Source organism: Enoplosus armatus, chromosome 5 (assembly GCF_043641665.1).
Source record: "Enoplosus armatus isolate fEnoArm2 chromosome 5, fEnoArm2.hap1, whole genome shotgun sequence".
Classification (NCBI taxonomy): domain Eukaryota; kingdom Metazoa; phylum Chordata; class Actinopteri; order Centrarchiformes; family Enoplosidae; genus Enoplosus; species Enoplosus armatus.
Genome location: NC_092184.1, coordinates 20148330 through 20170922, shown reverse-complemented (window position 1 = coordinate 20170922; position 22593 = coordinate 20148330). Strand labels below are relative to the sequence as shown.

Sequence of the window (22593 nt, the reverse complement as noted above, 5' to 3'; positions counted from 1 at the left end):
CAGATGCAGATATTGTACTTTTTACTCCGCTACATTTATCAGCTATAGTTAAGATTTGATGAGAGTTTACTTACTAAACAAACAATAAGCTTACATGCATAATTTTTGGATAAAGTACTCAACAGCACATAAAGCAGTTCAAATTAGCTCCACCAACTACAACATTAAAGATGCTGATTACCACTTTCTTATGAGACATATTTTATAATGGGTTTATAAGCGGTAACTAATGGCTTTATTGATATTTATGAAATCATTCATTAAGGCATTAAGGCCAATATAGAGATGTTTTGTGTTGCCAGGATGTAAAAAGTCCTTTTGGTGGGTGAGTACTCCTTTGTCAGGAGCCAATCCTCACATTACTTTTACTCTGAAGTCCAGATTACCAACCAGGGAATGCAGGCAGCTGCCCCAGGGGCCCCAGACCCCCAAAACCTTCCTGTGTCATAATCTAGTTGCTTTACATTGTGTTCATGTGATGCATATATATCAGTGACAGGCTGCTTCACCCGCGGTGTGTGAAGGAAAGGTACCGCAGGTTTTCCCCCCCGGCTGCTGTCAGGCTTTACAATCAGCACTGTTCCCAGTAGACCACCATGGACAATCCACATGTTTCTGAATGTATAACAAATGGTGCAATATCTACATCTCTCTATGAGCAATACAGTATAATCCGCTTACCTTTTCTTTCGTTCTGTGATTTTGTAAATTAGTAAATTATAGCTATTTTTTAGTTTTAGTAGTAACAGTCTTTATTGTTTATATTTATTATATCTTGATTTTCTACTTATGTCTCCATTGCACTAACCTGTATGCTGCTGTAACAATGCAGCAAGGATTATCTTATTTTATATTCCTTAATAAATGTGTGTTTAATCAAACTGCCTATAAGCTGATTCACAAATGGAAAACTGAGTCTGGCCTAGAAAATAACCTAGACATATACACAGCACTGGGAGGGGGGGTCAATAGGGGTCCATGTTTTAATGCAGGTGTTTTAGTGTTTGTACGATGATGTATCACTACTTTTCCTTAAGGAAAGGGTCTAAATTCTTCTTTCCTAAATGGTCGTAAGATGTAATGACATTTTTCGTCTTGCTTTTTATTACTTCCGGGGCCCGGCATAACGGCCCCCGAGGGTTCCCACACCCCCATGCAGCGTCTTCCGATCACCAGCAGACGACTCCCTCTCTCCCTCCCCCTCTCTTTGAAGCTAAGCGCCGCCTCTGAGCAGGTTACGGGGCGGGGCCTGGCTGTGCGGAGCCGGGAGGCAGGCAGAGAGTCTCTCGCCACAGCTATGCTCCGCTCTTTGTCGGTCTCTCTGCTCTCCTGCGCTTTTCTATCCGGTACAAGGATACAAAGAGAGGGACAGTCAGCATGAAATAGAGACAGAGCATGAGAGCGACGGGGGCATCAGAGGGACACGAGAAACCTAACCGGGCTACGGTCTAGTCCAGACACGGATACTATTATCTCCAGACTGGATACGGAGCTCCGCCGATGTACGCACTGGATTTTACCCACCAAAGAGTGTCGAGACCGGGGGGAGAGGGGCGGACTTTATCGCGCAGGTACGGTTTTTTTGTCGCCTCGGTGTCAGAGAAATGTAGAGAGGCTGTTCGTCTTTTCTTTCCCTAAATCGGCTCTGGGAAAGCTGCGCTGTAACAAAATCCCCCTGCCTGCCTGCCAGCCTGCCTGCTGCTTCAGTGTTTGCTTCTTAAAAGCTCTTCAACTCCAGAGCCCGTTCAGCTGCGGCTCTGCTGAAGAAGTGTTTCTGAACCAGAGGAAAGCTGCTGTAGCGACGCGGTGAAATAAAGCTCCGGTTTATCTTTTGTCGCTGCTCCGCCGCAGTGCCTTGTGTGTGTGTGTGTGTGTGTGTGTGTGTGTCGACTGTAGCCTACGTGCAAACTTGCTCGGGCAGCGATGTGTGAGCGGCACGTAGACAGCAGGGGCCGCGTATCGGACTCCCGTGATCAAAATATATAGTCCCGAGAGAGAGAGAGGTTTTGTTACAGGGATGATTTTATCGCTCGTGCTCGGAGACGCAGCTGTAATTGCAGGCGTGACGTGAGTGAGAGACCAAAGACACCAGAATAAAAGAAAAAGACTCTGTCCGATTATATTATTCTCTTTTTATTAATAAAATGTAATCTGAGGCTGCTGACTCTGGGCTCAAGTTCCCTACAGCAGGATTAGGTCATATTTTTTCCGCTTCAGTTACTGGCTGCGTGAACCCCTCTCCCTCCTCTCCAAACGACTCCTTTTATTCCTGTAATATTCCTATATGGGGTTATAATGTGTCAGCGGCTCGTCATGGTGGCTGTGTTGCTCCTCTTATATCTGCAGGGTCATTGTGGGATCAGAGCGGTTTTTGTCGGAGGGGTTAAACGGGTTTCGTTTCAGCATATAGAGAGCGAGGGTTTTCTTTTCCAGGAAAGGAAAGATGATTTTTCACGGTTATTTTTTATGGCACAATCTCTTCGTCCAAACCACCTATTAATCATCGCTTTATGCGCCAGGATGACTTCACCTTGGAAACCAAGATTATAGGATTATAGGTGTTAACTTTGATGACTACCTCTTTCTTTCTCTCTTTCTCTTTCTCTCAGGACTGTCAGGGTTTAGGAGGGGATCATGGATAAAACTTTGCACATTCTCCAGAAATCCGCAGACGGTGTGCCGACTGGGATCTCCCTGGATATGAGCTTGAATATGGACGAAGGGGAAGGTTTCACGGAACAGCAGATAGTGGGGCTCCCGGACAAAATACCTCTGGTGAAACCTTATTTCAAAAAGAAGCAGAGGAAATTGGACGCCAAATGCCTCCACCGCGCCCTGGAGGATCCTATACTGACCACTTTACTAAGCACGGATACTCTGGTCTCCGGGGATGGGGTGTTCGTTCCCCGGAACCAGCCGGGCCGGACTGCGGGTAACCTGTGCGCAGCGGCCGTGGTGAAACAGAACTGTATGGGCCAGGTGTGTCTCAAAGACCCGGGAGCTGCTGACGATACCACAGCTGGGGCTGGAGTACCGGGGTTGATGACCCGGGACGGTGATGTGGAAATAGCCGATACTACTGCGGAGCTGGAGGAGACTGAGCTGCGAGGGGAGCGACCCAAGATCACCGATCCGACCCCCGACAGCCGCTGCTTTCAGCCGAAACCTGGCCTCAGGGCGGCCGGGAGCACGGTGACAATAACGCCCCCCGTCAGGGATATACCTCCCATAGTCGCACCCCAGACTCCTCACCAGGAAGGGGGCATCAAAAGCAATGACCTCCTGACCTCTGGGGCTAAAAACCTTCCAGTCAAAGACTGCACCGGCGTCCAGGACCCCCATCCCCTCCTCCTGCAGCCTGACAAAGGAGTGCTCTTTCAGGATAAAAGCGAAGAGGCCTCCCTGGACCTGGTTTTTGAGCTGCTCACCCAGCTCCAGTATCACACACACCAGTCAGACTCTGTGGACATTTGTGTGGATTTCCTCCAAGGACAGTGTGTTTATGGCAATGACTGTGCCCACCACCACACTGTCCTGCCCTACTACTGGCAGATCCGCAGGAGCAGCAGTCAGACGTGGCAGAGCATAGCAGACGACTCCCAGGAACAGCTGGAGAGACTGTACTGCAACCCAGACAATGAGCAAGTCAGGCTCAAGTTTCAGTAAGTATCCCTCAATAGTGTTTACTGCAACCTGCAGGGTGTATGATCCTATACTGTGCACACTGAGTGCCCTCTGGTTAGATACAGGATGCCACTGAGGAGGGAAGCAGTAACAGAGCATTTCTGTGTTTCTGTTTTGGATCTGTGCCTGTGGGCAGGGGGTCAATTCTCAGTTCAGGCAATTCAAAATGGGAACTGAAACAGTAATTCATGCACTTGTGGAAGAGCACCAGTTTCCAACATTTCTTTTTATTCTGAACAGTTAAATGTTATTTCTAATAATGTCTCAATAAAAATGGATGGACCTTTTTAATAACATTATAGCAGAACAGTTCTTTAAATTTGGACAAAAAAATCAGCTAGTACAGTACATTGCACCCACACCAGTACATTGTGGTGTCGTAAGTACTTCTGAAAAGACTACTGTGTGGTAAATTGATAGGTACATTGTTGCCGTGTCACAAGTACCTACGAATTAACAAATATTTGACACTTGTGACATGGCAACAATGGTGCAGTAAGCTGATAGGCTGCCTGTGAACGATAAGCACTTTTTGTTCGGTGTGTTGGAAACAGTAGACCTCGACCCGAGCTTCCTCTTTGGTTTCACCACCGGTGACAAACTGAAAGCTTTGACTCTACAGCTGTTTCTGTACATGTGTGGCTAATGGACTGTAGCCAAGCGAATGTGCCTGTATGAATTTTACTGTCTCAGGTCTTAACACAGTAAATGTGGCTATTAATGCGTGTGTGAAAGTGTGTGTTTGTCCTTTTATCTCCTGTGTGTGTGTGTTTTGGCCTTCACGTGTCTTCTGGTTAATGTGTATCATATCAGCTATCGTGCCCTTGTGTAGACACGCCACTCCATCTCCCAGCCCTGATATTGGTTATCTATTTCCTGTATTTCCCTGCTCCCGAACTTGCCCTGTGATTGGCTGGAGCTCCGTCCAAACCAGACTTTACAGCACTCATGGCAGAAAGCTGTGAACTTCCATGACCCTCAGTTGCCTTGTGCGGTCACTGACACAGACGCACTTGGCAGCTTCTCTCCTTCCCTCAGTCATAGACACGCACACCGCTGTGTACACTCACACACACACACACACGCACACACTCTGCTTGGCACGCAGAGGCTCACACGAATTGGCTGCACAGAGAAGCTCAGTGGCTAGCAGTGCTCACACGCACGCCTTTTAGCAGACAGAGATAAACCTCTCTTTCACTCTCACACACACACACACACATGCATAGATACACACACACACACACACACACACACACACACAAGCAAGCACTTGGCAAACCCCAGTGGGGTGACATAAAAGAGCATGCACTGCTTCCTGTTAAACTGTATTGCATGCAGGCACATTCACACAGGGCACTAACACACACAATGAGTACGTTTACATGGATTATAAACATATTGCTTATCGTTTATTCTGTTTATACTCGCCTTTACTGTATACAGGACTGACGATGTCCCCTCCACAGTCCCAAACTCACATCTCATTCCATGATGTCATGTTGCTATATTCATGAAAATCTGCCATAAAACGGCTCTTTTTTTCTGCCGTCAGACATATTTTTCCGCTGTCACGTTTAGGGCTGCGAGTAATGCTTATTTTCATTCATGATTAATCTGCCAAATGTTTTCTCGATTTAATTGTTTGGTCTGTAACGTTTTTCACAATCACAATTTCTTAAAGCCCAATGTTACGTCTAAAAATGTCTTGTTTTGTCCAAAACCCAAAGATACTCAGTCTACTATAACGTAAGTTAAAGAAAAACAGCAAATCCTCTTTTAATTACTAGAACTAGACAATGTCAGATTACTTTTCTGTTGATCGATCAATCGACTCACTGTTTCAGCTCTGGCAACATTTGCAGTTGCAGAAAGCAGACAGTCAGTTAAGCAGTTGAACCGTCATGTTTGTCCCAAAATCAGCAAACACAGTCACTGTTTGATTAAGGTGTTGATGTGTCTTTAAGGCAACTAAAGTTGTAAAATGCCACATTTGAATTATTATTAATGTTCCCTCCAAGTATGATCTCATAATGTGTTAATGTAATCAAGTTTGAACTCTGTCTTAGTCACATTATTGTCTGAATCGGGTTAAAAGTGCAATCTGTGCAAACACAGTCAACGACACAGCATTGTGCCATTATACCCTCGAACTATCATCCACGTCCACATCATCAGGTCCTTCATGATTAACTGAGCCCTTTGAGCGGCCATGTGTGTTTGTCTTTGTTTATGTCTGTGTGGACAGTACACACACACACTCAGGTTTGCGTGTGCGTGTACAAAGATTTGTACGTGTTTGACTTGTTGACTTGTTTTCAACTGAAACTCTATGCAAAGTGCATATTGCTCCGCAAACAGGATATGCACCTGGTGGTGTCAACCCAAATTCTTCAGAAGCCTTTTGAGTGTGTTACGCTCTCACACAGTCAGACTGGACCATCTGGCTCACTCCAGTAGAAACTGGAAACACCACAATATTGCACCAGTACATTTGACACATATTTCTTGTCATTAATAACGATTGTTTTCCTTTTATATTCACCAATAGTCGCTGTCATTTAGTTTGTAATGTGCACTAAACATTTAGCTAACACAAATATTTGTATTTGTTCACGCTTTACACACAAGCTATTATAGATATTTATATATCTATATAGTTGAGTTGAACTCAATTCTCTGACAGTTACTGAAATCCACTTAATTATACCGTTCTAGTCACCGTCAGCCTACTTTAAAACTCACCTGTGAGGTCTGTGACTATCAAAGACATTCTCATCATGGCTGTTCTTTATGACAACCCTCCCTGTCGCTTCTTCTGGAGTGCACTTCTACATTTCTTTTCAAGCACCCAAGGCCTAAAACTCTCAAGCATGTGTATTTGAAGGTTTTCTAACCCTGACACGTAAAACAGGTTTGACTGTTTGAGAATGGTAGAGTTGAAACACAACGTAAAACATTTAACAGGACGGAAAGAAAACATTTTCATTCCTGATAACACGTGACTCCTCTGACAAATAACACTCCCAGGTTTGTAGGTTTTCTGTATGTTTAGCCATTCACCTACTTTAAGTAAACACAGGCTAATTCCTGGTTTAAAAGAGTGGTTTATTGAATTGTTGTCCACTGTTTATTGACACCACATGCCAGGACTGAAAATAGGTTGACCTAGTGGGTATAATGAAACAGTTTGTGTCTCTGATGTGTTGACGCCGGGTAAACTCAGTATTGGCCCATCGGGTGAAGAGCGAACAGGAGAGTCAGTAAACTGCGTTCACACTGTTCTGGTTATTCAGCACTCAGTTCAGTCATTTACTCGAAGCTTTGTGTTGCGCTGGGCGTGTGTGAGAGCTCTTTTGATGGTTTTTCTTTAGAGACGCAACCCAGCCTCTCTTTTCACGCACATAAACACACACACAGGGTGAAGGCATCACCGTGGTTACCACAGCCAAATGATAACATCGTTAGTGATCTAAAGAGCAGCAGATGACTTAACAAGCTCTACTGTCGGTATGGCAACACAGGCCTGTTTTGCCTTCTGCCGTGTGTGTGTGTGTGCGCGGAAGAGAGGGAGTGGACGGCATTTTTGTGTGTCTGCATCTGATTATGTCCCTTGCAGCCCATTGAAGTGTATGTGAGTGTGTGTTCTGTGCTGAGCTGTTCCCGTGTGTGTGTGTGTGTGTGTGATCCATAGCGCAGGTTAATCCCATCCATATGATAAGCAGGAATGGAAGTCCAACTAATCCGCCTTAGTCATGAACTCAGCAGTAAGGAGGAATGTCACAGTCATCGCTTCTAAAAGTTATACTGTGATAATCTTCGGCTGTACAGTCGCTTGTCAACAGATTTATGCTGTACTGTTGTGTGTGTGTGTGTGTGTGTGTGTGTGTGTGTGTGTGTGTGAGAGAGAGAGAAAGTATGAGAAAAAAACGTACGCTTTTATTTTATTACGTGACGTTTGTTATTTACAGGAAAACACATATTCTGAACCAAGTCTCCTATAATTAGGCCAATTTCCTGTAATATCTGCGTAAGGGGGGACTTTAGGGACTTCATGCTGATTTCTTTTGACGTAACCATGACGAAACACACATTTTTCATATATGTGTGTGTGTGTGTGTGTGAGAGAGTCTTTTGTCAGCCAGGTGATAAAAGCCTTGCTTGTCATTAACTGACATAAAGAGTCACCGAGCACCAAGGGCAGAGCGACCTGACACCAAGGTGTGTGTGTGTGTGTGTGTTTATATCGTGGGGGATTCCATGTTACCTCTTTGTGTCACGAATGAAAGAAAATCAAGGATGGTTGTGTCTATGAGAGCTTGTATGCGTGTGGTGATATTGTGTGTGTGTGTGTGAAAAAAGGCGATGTCAAGATAATCAGAGTGTGTGTGTGTGTGTGTGTGTGTGTGTGTGGCTATAACGTGTCAGACAGTCCATGCCATGAATCAGTGGGGCGAGGTCTGGCTCTCTCTGCCTCTCTTATTACTCAGAGTCTGCCTTTATCTCTCCATCTTTTCCCCCTCTCCACCTCTTCCTCCTTTATCTCTGTGATCGTTCCTCACTGGATCTTTCGCTCTCTATGTTTCCTTGTCTCACCCCTCTTTTCCTCCCTTTCTCCCTCTCTTTGTATCACTTTCATTGTTGTATCGTCCCTTGAGGGCCCAACGAGGTGTAACACATGTGGAAATGTGTGTGTTCTTTGCCTCTGCACTCGAGCAGTATCCCCCTTTCACTTTTTTTTGTGTTTTTCTCACCTTTTTTTTTGTTTGCAATCAGCTGTTCTCTTTTTTACAGTGTTAAACTCATTTATCTTCCCACCTTACATCAGTTTCTTTCACGCTTTGTGCCCTGGGAAGAGTTTTAAAATTTCAAAGAGGAGGGTTAAAGGGCTGAGAGAGAGAGAGAGAGGACACCCTGAACTGTGAGCGTAATGATGTGCTACAGAGGAGGACAGAGACACACTCTTAACAGGAACAATCCAGGACATGCAGGAGATGACGGCGTACATTTCCTCCTGTTCTCTTTGTGTGTGTGTGTGTGTGTGTGTGTGTGTGTGTGTGTGTGTGTGTGTGTGTGGTTGACTTCATGTTATCCGCATCCTTCAGAGCTAAAAAAACAAAATCAAATGAAGCACATTTAAATAGATAAGTGGAAGGTGAATAGCTCTAACACGAGGAAATAACACTAACCCATGACATCAAGGTAGTGTGTGTGTGTGTGCGTGCGTGCGTGTGTGTCAAAGAAGCCTTCGTCAGCAGATTTGGTTGACTGGCTGACTGACTGACTTATCAAGGCGTGACTGGGTGAAGATTGCGCATGTTTACGTGAATCTGTCGAAAATCTCGTGTGTGAGAGTGAGCGCTCATGTTATTTTCTTTTTTTTTCTGGGCTGTGACGTTGACAATAGCATGACTGATGGTGGTATGCGGGTCCTTGTGTGTGCAGCTGTGAGAAAGTTCGAAGGTGTGTGTGTGTGTGTGTGTGTGTGTGTGTGTGTGTGTGTGTGTGTGCTAAAGGCAGTGTGTGGGATTAACAGCCATTTTGACAGTGCAGTGAGTTTTCTTAACCTTTATTTATCCAGGGAAAGGTTTTTGCTGAACTCGCTTTCACATTCTGCACTGACACACACACACATTCACACCTGGGAGCTGCCCGGTGCAAGAACAGAGCAGGTTTGGTGCATTTTCAGCGTGATTTGCTCAAGGGCCTTCTTCTTTCACCTGTAGCATACAAACACCCCTCCCTAGTCAGCAGTTGGGTTTTCTGTTCGAATGTCTTTTTCCTGGAAAACGAAAACATCTGCTCCTCACATTTGCATTTTCAGTTGACTTTTTGTGTGTGTACCTTGGAGCAGCCCGACATTTCAAGCATGGTCTTGAAAATGTCGACCTTGCCAGAGTGGGCGTGCCTCGCGTCTCTCTCAGACGTTTTGATTGGCCTCCACGCTGCTGAAAAGCGCCGAATCTCAGTGCACTTAATTTAACCGGCGGAATTTTATTTTTAGAACAGCACAAACTAGTCTGGGAGCGAGGGAGGGAAAAGGACTCTGTGAAAGGCTTTGAGAACCTCTGACTGACCTCTCTGGAGATCTGTCTTCGTCTGAGTGTGTGTGAGAGAGAAAGTGTGTGTGTGTGTGAGAGGTAATCAGCGAGGTAGGGAGGCTGCCTGTAAATGAGACAAAGTTCACTTAACTTCCTCATAATAAAAACCAAATATATATGTATGTGTGTGGACTCGAGAGTGACTTTTGGTCCACACACACACACACGTACAGAACCTCTTGTCATCATAACATACTGTTGCGGGCAGAAAGTGTTCTGTACTGGGAGACAGAGACGGCAAAAGAGAGAGAGAGAGATCGGGCCATGCAGGTGCAGCCAGAGTATTTTCTTTTTCAGACAGAAAGTACAGACAACAGAGATGTGTGGAGAGACAGAAAGAAGCAGTGAAACAGGGAACAGAGCAGAGACATGACAGAGCAAAGTGAGAAAAAAAATTAAGAACAAAGTGAGTGGAAGAGGACGGGCTGACCAGAGGAGGAAAAAAAAAGGGATGTACTGTTTTCACAATTCATTTGTTTCTGCTACGTTTTTCAGTTTTCCTGCCTTTCACATCCTTCTGTGTCCCTGTCTTTTCTCGTTGCGCCTGCCTCCATCATCTTTCTGGTTCTATCTCTGCCTTTTTAATATCAAAACGTGATTCTCTGTTTCTTTTGTAAGAAACTGAAACATGCTTTTTAGTTACTTGAATGCCTGAATACAGCTCAGAAAACAATAACTGGTCAATCTGCTCTGTCTTTCTGGTAATCGGGTGCTCTGACAATCAGTGAGTCACTCCTCAGTTGCTGTTTTGTTTCTGCACGTGCTCAGTGAATGAATTCCTATTTCACTTCCTCTTACAGAGATGCAGTCACCCCATGACTTAGCAGAAACACTGACAGCAAATACAGTGTATATGATTAGTATTTGTATCAGTGTGTAATATATGTTTTTGGATAATGACTCAGCACCTCTCACCTTCCAGACCGAAAGTAATGTGTATGTGTGTGTGCCTGTAACCCCAGTGACCAGTAATTGCACTTACAGTAGATGAAACTGAATATTTGTATACAGTGTACCCATTATAGTATGTGGTTTCACTTCTCCAGGCTGTTGAACTAATAACTCGTCAGGTCCACACACTCCCACTCAGCTTCTCTGTATTTAAGACGGGCAACATCTAAAGGCAGTAATTCATGTGCTTTATTTAGGACAAACCTGAGGCACACACATTACAAGAACACAACCCCTGCTATACACACACACACACACACACACACACACACTCACCGATGTCTAACCTTTGACATTATATCCAATTAGTTTCCCGGCAAAAATCAATGAGCCCATTAACACTGTCAGGATGTGTGCGTGTTTTTGTGTGTTTGGCCCATGTGAGTGTCTTGCAAAGTTTGCACGTCACTCTCTATGTATGCGGTGTGTGTGCATATATATGTGTGTGTGTGTCTGGCTCTCTGTCTGTCTGCCGTCCATGGCATAGCGTGCCAGTGTATGATGCCCACATTTATGTGAGTGGTATGTCTGACCCAGAAAGGATTTGCCAGAGGCCCTATGGAGGACTAATGTAGACAGACTGATGCACACACACACACACACACACATGCGCACACACACATTGGGGTTTTGACCCACGCTTGTCGCGACAGAGAAGGGTTAAGGGAGGTTGTATGCACGTGATGAGATTACGCATGTCCACTATTTATTTACGGAGCAGATGCTTTTAGCATGTCTTTAACCTTAAACCAGAGAGCCCAGGTTAACCTCCCCCCTCCCCGATGTGTCCTTGAGCAGGACACACAATCTCTGCTTCTCTTATCAGCTGAATCTGATGACTTGTCGACAAAAGGGGCAGGCGAGATGACAAATATGAAGCTACAACCAGCTGCTGCTTAGCTTAGCATAAAGACTGGAAACATAGGAAAACAGCTAGCCTGGCTCTGTCCAGAGGTAACAAAATCCACCTCCAGCACCTCTAAAGCTCACTGATTAACACAATATATTAATACAATATAAGCTAAGCTGGCCAGCTAAGCTAACAGCTGATAGCGATAGCTTCATATTTACTGTACAGAGTGTCATCAGTCTTCTCATGTAACTCTCGGCTAGAAAACAAAAAGCGAATACCAAAATGTTTGGACTATTCCTACAACTATGCCCTCATGCTACATAATGAAATAGCAGAAGTAGCATTTTCCTTGGAAATCTCCCTTACATCATTCGGGTTTAAGTCTGGGCAGAGTCTCTTAAGTTCTGGTCTGTTTTAGTTTTTGAAGAGATGTTATTAAAATGAGATTGATATGTGAGTCATTATAGTGACATTCATGTTGTCAGTGTGTGTAAATATAATGTTTTGAGCATGTATGTCTTGTTTGTGTCTATTCTCTGCATGTTTACATGTGGCATGTAAGTCATGTAGTTGATGCTGTGTGACTCATACTGACAGTGAGCAATTAGAGGTTTGGTCGTCTTGCTCCAGGGCACTCGGGTTAAATTAACCATGCCTGGTCATGTGGCTGCTGATGGAAATATAAACTGTGACCATTTAACAACAAGGTCACCGTGCCACAGCCACATGTTAACCGGTCATGTGTATGTGTATTATGCTCTTTTTCTCGCTGATTGCAGCAGTTAGTTAAGTTTTATTACTTTGTGTTTCAGGGGTCGAGTGTTTTCCCTAGACTTCGGGGCAATGCGAGTGTGTGACCTGGAGTTTGACCGCGTCCGACGACTGACCACTCCCGCCAGCCCTCTACCCACGCCCACAACGAACCCAAACCCCACCCCCAGCTGCCACACAGTGTGGAAGTACTACTGCAGAGACAACTTTGGCTGGAGGGAATACTCCGAGGTGAGCCACTCGGTGCATTTATGTGTGTGTGTTTGTTGATTTGCGTGCACGCTCTATGAACCATGAGGTCAGACGCATTAACTCTGCCCACACCAATCGATTGTCTAGCCGCTGTGATGGGATCAATTTAGACACACACACACACACACACACACACACATCTAAACACCCCTTGTGACACAGCTGTCCCCAGCCAATTGCAATTTATTTCACCAAATCAGTAAAGATTGACTGTTTTCTACCCATGTGTATCTGTGAGTTTGTGTCTCATGATGATACTCGTTATCAGCTTGGCTTTTTGTTATCCGAACATTGCACCACACTTCACTGACATTTCCTTCTGCAAACTCTCCCTTTCCTCCTTCCTCTGTTGAATGAAAATGCAAAACAGTCAACTGTTTAAAACAATTGAGTCTTAACTCTCTCTTCGTGTCTTCTTTTTTCTTCCGCCTCTTCTCCTCCACAGCCGGTGGTGAAGCTCATAGAGGAGGCGAGTTCGAGGGGTCTTAAGGAGGTGCGATTCATTACGCTCCAGAACCAGTATATCCTCAACATCAGGGAGGGCTTCCAGCAGAACGCGGTCTTTGGGTTCAGACGTCAGATCAAGAAGCGGCCTATGTTCATGTCCTCCGTGATGCTTACACCCCTCCTACAGTAAGTTAAGACCCTGGATTTCGCTTCTTAACCTAAGGAGGTGTGCGCACATAGAGGCCTAGCTTGGATGTTACCGATCCAGAGACGCATGCTAGCGGCTTGTCTCTAAGGATGGCAATGTCGGTCTGTCTGTCGGCCAGCTATTGGACGGATTGCACTTCAGTTCTGTAGAGACATTCATGCCTCAGCTGTACTATGTGTTTTGTGCTAATTAGCAAATGTTAGCATGCTTACACACTAAAGTAGCATGGTGAACATGGTCAACATTATACCTGCTAAACATCATCGTGTTACCGCTGTTATTGCGAGCATGTTAGCATGCCGACGTCAGGCTGTAGACTCTTTAGTCTTGTTTCTGCCAATCATCTGGTCACATAGAGGACGAGCGGACCAACAAGCCAAGTTTCAAACATGCCTGGTGTTGTCGATATGGAAGCTATTGAGATGCAAAAAATGCATTGTTTCTGTTAACCTCTATGAAGGATATCAAAGCTGTCTGATTAGCATTAGGGTTTAGAATAGCTGCTAATTAATAGTAAGGCAAAGTGTCAGGAACAGTGAGTCCTCGGTTGAGAGGTGGAGGTAATTCACTTGATTGATAGTCTCTCTTTGTCTCTATCTTTCACACCCTCCTCCCTCTGGTTCCCATTGTACTCTCTGGCAGAGCCCTGCCGATCGTTTAGCACTCAGATATCAACCTTGTTAGAGAACATTCAGTATTTTGGATATGAAGCCACAGTGGCTATTAGAACAAAGTCCCCGATTTTAGTGCCTGGCAACACATGCACAGTAACACACACACACACACACACTGAGTTGGCTCTTCAGTATGTGATACACTGTCTCCCTGTGGCTCTCTGTCTTCTGTGAGCCTCCTGAGTCCCTGTTTGGAGACAGGCAGGCACACAGAGGTCGGTACACAATGCTAATGTCGCAGTCAGGGCTGAATACTCAAAAGCCCTTGAACACCACATTCTTTTGTCCATTCCAATACTGTTGCACGTTGGCAGCCTGAGCTGAACTTGAAGCCCATATTAACACTTCCCATTTTTGGCAAATCAAACAGAGTCACCGGGACACAGGAGCCATCCTGTGCAGAAGCAGAGCTGGCCTGAATCAGACAGACGGAAAATGAGATAATGAGGCAAATGAGAACAGATGAGACAAGAGATACATAGAGAGGGGAGAGTGAAAGGAGAAACACAATCCAGCGAGCCCCACTACTCAAGAGATATCCACTGAAGTAATTTCAATTGGTTTTAAATCTTATTTTTCCTGTGAGATGAGATGAGATCTGTCCAATTCTTACTAGAGGATATAAGCTGATTTTAGGTTTTTTTTTTCAGCTGCCATTTTCTTTATAGCAGTGAAGTGATCCGGCTCAGTGATATTCCTGAAACAAGTGATACCAGATTGGAAACAAGTGGAGTCATCTCACCCCATTTGCAGAATATTTCACTTCCTTTGCCGAGCAGGCTGCTGCTGCGGTGTCCTGCCAGCGTCCCGCACAGAGCGAACGCTGGCACGAGCTGTTCCTACAGTGCTCGGCAGTCAAGAGAAGACAAAATGGAGAGCAGTAGATGGAGGAAAGGGAGAGAAAATTCGGTGGGGGAAGCAGGAGGCAGGAGGAGGAACGAGGGAGAAAGTTAGAGAGTGAGATAGAGAGCACACAGAGAGAGGAAGTGAGAGAAATGGTTTCCAGCCTGGGTGCAGAGTAGAGCTGGTGAGTGAAGGAGTGTGAAATGTGACTGTGGGGAGCTGGAATTTGGATCGAGGGATTTGTTCCTGGGACTTTTTTCATCCGTTTGTTGTGCGTGCGCTTCAGTAAATCACTTTGAGGAGAAGAATCTGATCACACAGTCACATAATGGGGACAAAAAGCAGGTCCCAACTAGGCAAAGCGTCAAAATCTTAACGTTACTGCTTGGTTTTTGTTTAAATTTAGGGTTGTTGTTTTTTTTGTCCAGGGGAAATGTATGCAAGCCAATGCAGTGTCCTCCCATGTGACCAAAACAAGTGTGTGTGTCAGGAACAATCTGTGCAAGGCTTAGAGGTTGAGGTCATTAGCTTGATTGGCACTCTCCCTTGCTCCCTCCCCTCCTCTCTCCCTCTCCTTCCCCCTCCGATGATGTTATTTTCAGCCATCTCCTCCCTCTCTCCCTCCCTTGCTATCTGCCCCAATCTTTTCTCCTTTTCACTCTTTTTCTCTCCTCAACCCCATCATTCTCTTGTTATCTGTCGCTTTTCATTTCACACTTGTTTTTTGCAGCAGGCTGTCTGTGATCTCTTCAAAGCACACAGGGAATAGAGACATCGATTGCGATGGGGGGGTAGATCGAGACCGGAGAGACAAGATAACAGAGAGAGAGAAAAGAGATGAGAAACACTGTCGCACTGACTCAGAGTCACACTAATCACAGTCTCTTGACAACACACACACACACACGTGCACACTCTCTTATGGCTGATAGGGCTAACAGCATTTACACTTACAGAGTGATAACTTGACAGCCTAACCACTGTTATTGACTCAAATGCCAGACACAATAGTTTTTTTTGTCGCTTTCATGATTGGCATTTTTATTCTTCCCCCCTCTCTTGTTCTGGTTCCTGTCTCTCCCTCCTACCTCTGCCTCCCTGTCGTCTTGTTTGGTGTCTGGGTTTCATTTTCGCGCGGCCCTGCTGTTTTGTTTGGTTGGTGACGGCTGGCGGCTGCCGTGGAGCCGCTCCGCAGCGCTGTGGGCAGTGATGTCATTGTTGACAGTTGGTGGGATGTGATTTTGGAAGTGTAGACGTGTCGGTTCATTACGGCGGACCGGTTTTGTTTTACGTTAAGATGCAGCTTTGATTGGAGACACATGGGAGTGAAGCTGTAGGAAGGACTAATAATAATGGAACAGATCTAAATACATTGGAGGCAGCTCTTAATTTTATGGGTATGGAATTTCCTAATAATTTCCTTTGAGTTTCCTGGAAAGGATTTGGGAATATAGTACATTTTTAGAACGTTCAATTAACAAACCTTTTATATAAAACAACAAGATGGGAATGTGTGGTTATGGGCAATGCAGGGAATTAAATATTTGAAAAATACTTCATCACATAGATGCAACATCCTATACATCCTATATTGCCATAAAGGAGTCCTGCCCATTGATTTACAGCATTCCCAGCAGTAACCAGAGATATTAAAGGGATAGTTACCAAGGTATAAATAATATATAAAAGCACAGTTTTCTTCATACTAGTGGCATGAGCTGTTTAATTCTTCTTTGTTTCATCCGTATATCTTAGCTAAGACATCGGCCTTTGGTTTGATGTGTCAGCTGAAAGTGACATACTTTTGTAAATGCTAAATTGAGTCTTTATGTATCTGGTTTATATTGAGGTTACATGCTTTATTGTCCCTAAAGGAGCTGTTTGGTGTGCTTGACAAGTATGTTCCCTCCAGCACACACCTCACTGTTGCTATCTCGCTCATAGTGCTTCAAATTAGATTTACAGAACACATTGGCATTCATTTGGATCATGGAAATGTTGACAGTCGGGAGGGTTGCAATTTTGAAAGTGCAGACGTGTCGGTTCAACGCAGTGGACCGGTTTTGTTTTACATTAAGATGCAGCTTTGATTGGAGACACATGGGACTGAAGCTGTAGGAAGGAATAAAGATAATGTGGTTGATCTTATTTTTTGACAAAATGTGGAACAAAACAAAATATATTGTAGGCAGTGCTTAAGTTTATGGGTATGGAATTTTCTAATAATTTCCTTTCAGTTTTCCTGGAAAGAACTATGTAATTTGGTACTAATTATAGAGAAAATAAAAACAAACCTCTAAGACAGTTATTTGAGTTTAGTTGGTTATGTTTATAAGAGGTTGTTGCTGCTGGACATGAGTGCTCCATCGAAACCTGAATGAATATTAATTCATTATTGTTATTTTATTATATTGCATCCTCGTTTGACAAATTTCACTGGCTGCCCAGTTGAGCACTGACGAGAAACTGCCAGACTCCAGTAATTTATGCTAGCAAGTAATTGGAATTAAGTCATTGGAAGTCTATATGACACTTCCAATTAATTAAGACATCCAGACAACTGTCTGTCTCATTACTGCTACTTTACATCCGTCTTTCTAGGAACCTTCCTTTGACTTTACAGTTACATCTAATTTCCTTCTAGGAAACTATGGGACCCATAAAATAAAGCATTACAAATACAGCTGTAAGGGACAGGTTACTGTCTGTTTTTTATATATAGTTGTACTTTGTCTCGACTGCTAATGTGGCAAACTCTACCATGTAGTAATGAAGTAGGAAGCTACAGCTATTAAAGGGTTTGTAAATCAAATGATGTAAATAGTAATTGTGATAAATATCTTATGCTCTATCTGTCTCTAGGACTTTGGGCGGCCTCTCTTCATCTCCCCTCCCTTGTTCTTCCGCCTCCTCCTCCTCCTCATCCATGGATCTCTCCGTGTCGCATCCCCTCTCGCCGACGACCACCAACCCACCCAGCCTTTTTCCAGAGACGTGGTTGCCCATGACGATGAGCCAGGACTTCCTGCAGGTGCCGGTCTCGCGCGAAGACCGCAGCTTCCGGACGGTGTACAGCCTTTTCCACAAGACGGTGTCGGAGACCAAGTTCAGGATCATCAAGATCATGCGCGTGCAGAACCCCTTCCTCTGGGAGAAGTACAAGAGGTGAGCCCACAAGCGAAAGCATTTTCTTTAAGGCTATTTTTTAATGAAAGCACTTCCTCATTACTGGAGATATCATCTGTTAATCTAACCTCAAAATCATGAATCATTTCCAATAATCGTAACCAGTCCCTGTGACACTATTTTTAAGAAAACAGAAGAAACATTTCTGTCAGGGTTAGAAAGTTTACTGTCAACAAGTTTGAGCGTCTTCACTTCTTTTGCATGCATTTCTTCCTCTGCGTGCTGCAGCTGTGACTTTGCCGCAATTGTGGTTGCTTTATTGAGCGTAACTCAGCTGAACTGCTGGAATTATCATCAGCTACTACGTGATGAGAATGTTTAAGTGGTGTTATAGTTAGTTTGATAGTAATTTGTTTTCACAGTCAAGAGATTTGGAGACCTAAGTTAGTGTTTAGCACAGAAGTTAGTATTTCACATCTATGTTTATATGATACTATGAGCCCAAAGTGATGCTAAAGTTGTACCAAAAATCAGTGCAGTGTGGTTTCTGTTGTGTTGCATTATTTGGTTCCTCTTTTGCCTGAGTTTCGCATATTTTGCTGTTGTGGCACAAAATGTATCGTTAACCTCTTCTGTCCAGACTTCAGTTGTTTAATATTTCAGCCACAGCTGCGTCTTCACTTGCAGACAGAAACACGAACAAAAACATTTCTTAACAACAAACACAGGGCGAATGAGAGGCGATGTGAGAGGAGGAAGGGAGAAAGAAGAAAACGTAAATAGGGCAAATGGGACCAGCTGTGTGGGACTTCGTGAGAATGAGTCGACAGTGGTGTGTGAACACGGCCGATGGAGAGTTTGGTGATGATGATGTTCCTTTCGCGAGCACAGAGGGCTAACCGCAGTGGTTACAGCAGGGCAGGTCCTATCAGCTGTGACAGTTAAACTCTCCCACACTGACTCGTACCACACACTTTCACAATGACTGATGGTGTGTGTTTGTGTGCGCGTGTGTGTCACGGACTCTGAAAGTGATGCCCCCTCTGAAAGTGGGTTGATTTCCTTTTCCCACACTCGGGTTATGACAGGGGAACCATAACTGCTTGTTTGCGTGTCTTGTCTCTGTGTGTGTGTGTGTGTGTGTGTGTTTATTGTCATGTGAATGGCTGGTTGTTGATGTCAAAGGAAGTTGAGCAGCTTCATCCTAAAATCTTGGATCAAATTGGATGTTAGGAAATTGAAGTGTGCATGTGCAGGCTTGGATGCGTGCAGTGTCGGTCTGCTTTAGGTCACAAGCTGCGGGGTCATGGGAGGTCATGCCTGGGTCACAGTCTCTCTGTCTCGAAACACTTTTTGCCTCTGCATGCCTGATTGATCCGCTCACATCAAACAAGCTGTGTGTGTGTCTCAAGAAAACAGATTAGTCTCAATGTTCTTACCCTGTTTTAGAGCAAACAAGGCTGTGATCACAACCTTTGAATAGAACTAGCAGGATTGCTCCCAGCTGTTTACTAATTCATCACCTGAGAGATGATCTGTCTTTGTGCATCAGCTTATTCACGTAAAGAAAGAAGAGGTTTTTGTTGTTTGTTTCTAGTTTATTCATATTTTTATCTCTTTACTTTTTTTTGTTACATTTTGTCTTGTTAAAATTGAAGAATAATAAGCACTAAAAAGTAGTTAATTTCATCAACAAATCCCATCTCACCTTCCTCCTCTCTCTGCTCCAACAGGAAGAAGGAGTACATGTCACGTCGTATGTCGGAGATGGACCGGCTGCTGAGCGAGCGCCACCTCTTCCACGGCACCTCAGCCGATGTGGTGGAGGGCATCTGCAAGCACAACTTCGACCCCCGAGTCTGCGGCAAACACGCCACCATGTTCGGCCAGGGCTCCTACTTTGCCCGCAAGGCCGTCTACTCCCACAACTTCTCCAAGCGCTCGCCCAAAGGAGTTCACTGCATGTTCCTAGCCAAAGTCCTCACTGGCAGGTGTGTGTGGGTGCTATTAACAAGCTGATAGTGGGAACATTTTTCGTTTCGTTTGTTAAGGATCTGTGTTTTCACGTCTCTTTCTACTTGTCATGCACCTCCCCTTCTGACCCGTTCACCGTCTTAGTGCTTTCAAATTAAACTTACAGAACACATCGGCTTTAATTTGGATCATGGAAATGATGAATGAGGTTCTTTTCCATAGACCATCGTTCAGTCATGCTGGGCATCATGCTACTCCCATTCCTTCAAATGCAAGTCAAATCTAGAGCCACGCATGTAAAACAGCTGATTTGGCTGAACCTATCGTACATCACCAGCTTTGTCATGCAGCAGCAGACAGTCTGTGGTGCGCCCAGCAGATGGTGTGGTGGTATGGAAACACACTACACATATACCCCCCCCCCCCCCCACCCAACACCAAACCTGGGTTCAATCTGCACCACGGCACAGACAGAGACATTGCTTCCAGACCTGAGCAGGGACCAATAAAGAAGTTATCTGTACAGTGTGGTTAACTCTCCTGTCTGAAACCGTATCTGGCACACAGACTCCTTACCGTCTCTACCCTGTGCCTTTGTCTGTAGCTGAAAATGTTCTTATTTTAATGTGTTTTATTTATGAGCCTAGAGAAAGGGGCACAAAGATTGATGGATTACGGGTCTTTAGGGCTTGACATGAATATTTAAGAGAGGAAAAACAAACTGGTTACAGTGCGCTGGCTCATTTCATATACTTACAGTACATTTATTTCATGCACTTACACCATATGCTTATATTATTTAAGGTGCCCTAAAACACACAGAGGAGCAGCGTGCTTGTAATCATTAAATTTAGAAGAGTCTTCTTTTAGATGGTAAATTATTCTTCTGCAACTCCAGGCTTCCAGAACTGAATGGAAGTCTGCTAGCAGCGTTTCTCCTCATGAAAATGAAGAGATACAAAGACTATTGCTGACCATTGTGATTGTATATAATCCCAACCACATAACTAACCTTGTCTCTGTCCTGTTGTTTTTACAGATTTACTGTAGGAAATCCCTCCATGCGACGACCTCCACCCATCAACCCTCGTGACCCCTCCAGTGACCTTTTTGACTCCTGTGTGGACAACTGGGTGGACCCCCAGATCTACGTCATCTTCAACGATGACCAGAGCTACCCTTATTTTATCATTCAGTACGAGGAGGTACCCAGCACTGTTGCTGTCTAAGCCCTGGATCAGACCTGGGTCTGTCTGTATTTGCAGATACTTACTCATAGTTTGTTTTAGTCTGGTGAGGTGCGAGATGGGTGGAGTTTGCCACTTAAGATGATAAGAAACAATTAAGACCAATAACAAGCTGACATTTCGATGACTGTTGCTTTAACCAACTCACTAAACTTCACCCATCTGCTGCTCTAAACAGGTTAAAACTAGCTAAGACATGTTTGCAAATACTCAATGATTTAGGCCTGCTGTCAACTGGATCCAACCAGACTGGACTGCAGTAAGGAACAACAGACTGGTCCAGACCGGATTAAACTGGACAAAACTGGACTAGCAACGCACGACACCTGTTTCATCCAGCGTTCAGAGGTGGATGACAACTGACAACAGCTGCGACCACAACAGACTTGACTGGACTTATACACCATGCTTTGTTATCTAGTTTGAACAGGAGTCTAGTGATGATCATCGGACACAAAAGGATTTTATCTACCTTATTGATCGGAGCAGATGCAGGAAAAACCAAACCTAGTCCTCTTATCATTTTTACTTAGTCGTATGGCTGTACATGAGCTCAGTTCCACATCAGGACAAATGCTGTAGTAGACAGTTAGCGTCCTGCCAGTACTGTGAATGACCAACTGGCCATATTATTCTGAGGAAGCAGCAACCAACCAATCAAACGCTTCCATAGAGAAACCACAGCGACACTGAACCCCGGTCATTCTCTGACAAAAATCATAGTGAGTGTTTACCCAGCCTCCGGCCCATACATTTTTTTTTTTCAAGTCTATGTGCTGCGTGTTTGAATCTTTTACTTTAGTGGACATGAATCTTGTGGCCTCTTCAAACAGACAATGGACATGAGTTTCAGTGGGACTTTTACAAAAGGACATCCACATACTGTAAACCTCCAAGCAGAGGTTCCACATGAAGCCAGTGCTGTTCCCGGTTGGCGCTTTTGCCTTCGCGCCCACCGCTTTAGTTCCTTGCGGGGGACTGAAGAGTGTACAGTTTCACGCTGAGACTCTATGCTGCTGCTGCAGCGGCAGCGGCGGTGGCGCTGTAGCGTTTTGTCAACATACCCCCTGAAACTCATCTCTCTTGGACCGCTCTCTCGCTCAGAGACAGTAGACATGTTTTATTGAGACAAACTGTACAGACGTTCTCTTTGTTTATATTTGAACTGTGTGCCTTTTGTTCATAAAAATTTTATTTATGTTAGTTTAATGTAACATTGATTAAATAAAGAATCTAAAAGTAAAAAAATGACTAATTGGTGAATTTGTGCTTTATTCAGATTTATTAGTAGTGTAGACTTAGACTTAGACTTTGACTTTATTTATCCCACAGCGGGGAAATTAACAAGTCACAGCAGCAAAGACAGAAAGGTGCAGAAACACACAGCAGACAAGCACTGTGTCAATAAAAAAACAGAAGTATTTATTAGTGGTAATGGTGTTTTGCTAACCTGCCTCCCAGA

General features: G+C 44.4%; 1 protein-coding gene across 1 annotated transcript; it reads left to right on the top strand.

Moving 5' to 3' along the window:
- The first annotated feature begins 1310 nt into the window (after positions 1–1310).
- On the top strand, positions 1311–22382 carry tiparp (TCDD-inducible poly(ADP-ribose) polymerase). The gene is made up of 7 exons (XM_070906044.1): positions 1311–1571; positions 2610–3662; positions 12402–12591; positions 13058–13245; positions 17647–17949; positions 19644–19901; positions 20924–22382. The coding sequence occupies exons 2-7, from the start codon at positions 2635–2637 to the stop codon at positions 21111–21113; spliced, it is 2157 nt and encodes a 718-aa protein (XP_070762145.1). The 5' UTR covers positions 1311–1571; positions 2610–2634; the 3' UTR covers positions 21114–22382.
- Positions 22383–22593: the final 211 nt, after the last annotated feature.

Excerpts from the sequence above, each read along its gene's own strand:
- tiparp (XM_070906044.1), top strand. The coding sequence starts at position 2,635 with ATGGATAAAACTTTGCACATTCTCCAGAAATCCGCAGACGGTGTGCCG. Across the intron at positions 13,246-17,646 it reads ATGCTTACACCCCTCCTACA|GACTTTGGGCGGCCTCTCTT; the intron begins GTAAGTTAAGAC and ends ATCTGTCTCTAG. Across the intron at positions 19,902-20,923 it reads GCCAAAGTCCTCACTGGCAG|ATTTACTGTAGGAAATCCCT; the intron begins GTGTGTGTGGGT and ends TTGTTTTTACAG.